At 46.8% G+C, this 2,216-nt stretch overlaps 1 protein-coding gene across 1 annotated transcript in view; it reads right to left on the bottom strand.

Moving 5' to 3' along the window:
* Positions 1 to 245: 245 nt before the first annotated feature.
* The window catches only part of Fam217a (family with sequence similarity 217 member A), an 8,093-nt gene continuing 6,122 nt past the window's right edge, over positions 246 to 2,216 (bottom strand). The window contains exon 4 of the mRNA XM_012514051.1: positions 246 to 1,394. Coding sequence (XP_012369505.1) covers positions 246 to 1,394 — 1,149 coding nt within the window. The remainder of the gene's footprint in view (positions 1,395 to 2,216) is intronic.

The raw sequence follows: 2,216 nt of genomic DNA, 5'->3' as shown, positions 1-2,216 counted from the left end.
ACACTGAGAAAAAAAAAACAATCTTCTGAATATTTTGCTTTACTAAGTAAAACGCCTCTTTACAGCAGAAGTGCAAAGGTTGTAAGCTATGTCAGCACAGAAGCCCTGTGCAGACGCTGCAGCAGTGATTCGAGTCAGCCAAGCGATTGTGTGGTTTCTGTTTTTTAATGCCTGTATCTCAGAATAAAGCACATTTAGCAAGGTGCCTTAGAATAGATTTGCTCACAATGCAAGGCAGGAAAGAGTTATTTTTGGTCAGTGAATGTACCCTTACCCTTACCTATAAAGGAAGGTGGCAAACAGTTCAGCTTCTGAATATAGAACGGTCTCTTTAGTAGTATAGTTCTTTGGTGGAATTTCTTTCTGGTCCTTGGAGTTTTTGTTTCTTCCTTGTGATTTTCAGGAAAAGACAAGGCTATAGATGACACTGGTATTGGAGACCTGGGTGGCAGGCATCGTCTTGAGGCCATGTTAACCAGTGACTGGCTTGCCTGGGGGGCACTAGGCTTGCAGGGGGCTTCTTGGCATGAGATCGGAGTGGGACTCTGCGGGCTCTGGATGTCACCATAAGGTGAACTCAGTTGTTTTGTGGTGGACAGACTTTTTAGAAGTGGTGTTTTGGGGGTCCATTTAGATTTGGGGACGTCGCTCCAGTTCCATCGTGTAGCGTTTTGTTCAGGCTTGCCAGAACCAGAATTGGTTTTTGCTTTTTCTCGACTTCTATCTACATAAGACGTCTGAAGACTCACAGAATCAGGACGCTTTGACTGTCTCACCTTCGACGTAGCTTTGGAGCAGGATGGTTGTTCGGAGGCCGCTGCACCACAGGACAGCATTTGGAGTCTCGGCCTCTCCTTTTGAATAGTCGTGTGCTGTAGTCTCTCCAGCTCCAGGAGCCGCGTTATCAGGCGCTCGGTAGAGCCGTCTAGAGCTGCTCCTGCTGCTTTCCAAGTGTCACATTTTGAGAGGGCCAATTTGTGCAAGTCCAGAGCATCAAAGGGAGAAGGAAGGAAATCAGGATACAGAAATGCTTCGCTGGACTCCTCCCTGAAGGATTCCTCCACGCTGGCTATTGTTTCTGGCTTTAAATCCAGGTCCACCTTGAAGTAGCCAAGTGCTGTGTCATTTGCCTTCTCGTTCTCCGATAAATCACTTTCATCTGTTAAGTTTTCTTCCATGCTGCAGTTTGCATAGCTCAGGTGGCAAACTGGAGCCTGTAGAGCTTCGCTGTTGTTCTCTGTGGTGGAGCTTGCATTCATCTGGAGCTCATCTCTGCCCTGAAAGAAGTCTCCATCTGCGTAGGGCCAGGAGAGCGCTGGCATGGGCAGCGCAGGGAGACAGCCAACCCGGACGCCGGCTGGGGAGCTGGGCAGAGCGCGACTCAGGGCGCACAGCTGTGTGGGGTTGCCGGACACATCACAGCCACCTTGCGCTGGAGAGCTTTTGAATTCCCTTTAAAAATAATGTAACTGGTGAATGATTTATTGAGTAGAATTAGGGTGCTATTCAAGCATATGAATGACTACACTATCACATTTGGCGAATGTTTAGCTCTCAGCACTGGAGAGATGTTGGATGACAGACAGACAATATCGGTTATCCGCAACTGTACAAGTTCAGGTAAACCTAGGAATGTTCCTTGGATGTCCTTTGTACAAAGGTAACTCACTAGATTATGGCCTAGAAAGAGCTCATTGGAGTCCTGGATGGCCACAAGGGCAAAAGTGACTGCTGCTCTGCCTCTCTTGTACATGAAATCAGGGTGCATGAATACAAGGCCCTCCAGCCGGCGCTGAAGTCGTCACAAAGTGCCCGCCAACCCGGCTTAGACCACAGGAAACTCGGAAGGAACATGATGAGGTTACTTAACCAAAGCTTCTGTTTCAAAATTGTTATAACAGGTAGGAAACAGTGCCTAGCAGATAATCCCAGATACAGTCTCTGGAAATTATTTAAGGAGTAATATTTGTAGGTATTGTATTTAAGTAATACTAAAATCTACACAAATTATACTGAGAAATGCAGAAAAGGCAGGCCATAGATGAGTGAGTTTCTAAGGTTTTATTTTATTTTATTTTTTTGTTCCAAATGCCTTCAGGGAAGGTTTGGCTGGCTTGAGTTGAGGGGATGGAACCACAGCAGCCTGAGCCTGACTGCTTTGTTGAAGCAGCCACTTAGAGAACTGAGCTAAGGGGCAGGCCCCCTCTAAGGTTTTT

This window comes from Octodon degus, unplaced genomic scaffold (assembly GCF_000260255.1).
Source record: "Octodon degus isolate 3935 unplaced genomic scaffold, OctDeg1.0 scaffold00023, whole genome shotgun sequence".
NCBI classification, from domain to species: domain Eukaryota; kingdom Metazoa; phylum Chordata; class Mammalia; order Rodentia; family Octodontidae; genus Octodon; species Octodon degus.
This window is presented reverse-complemented; position numbering and strand designations above follow the sequence as displayed.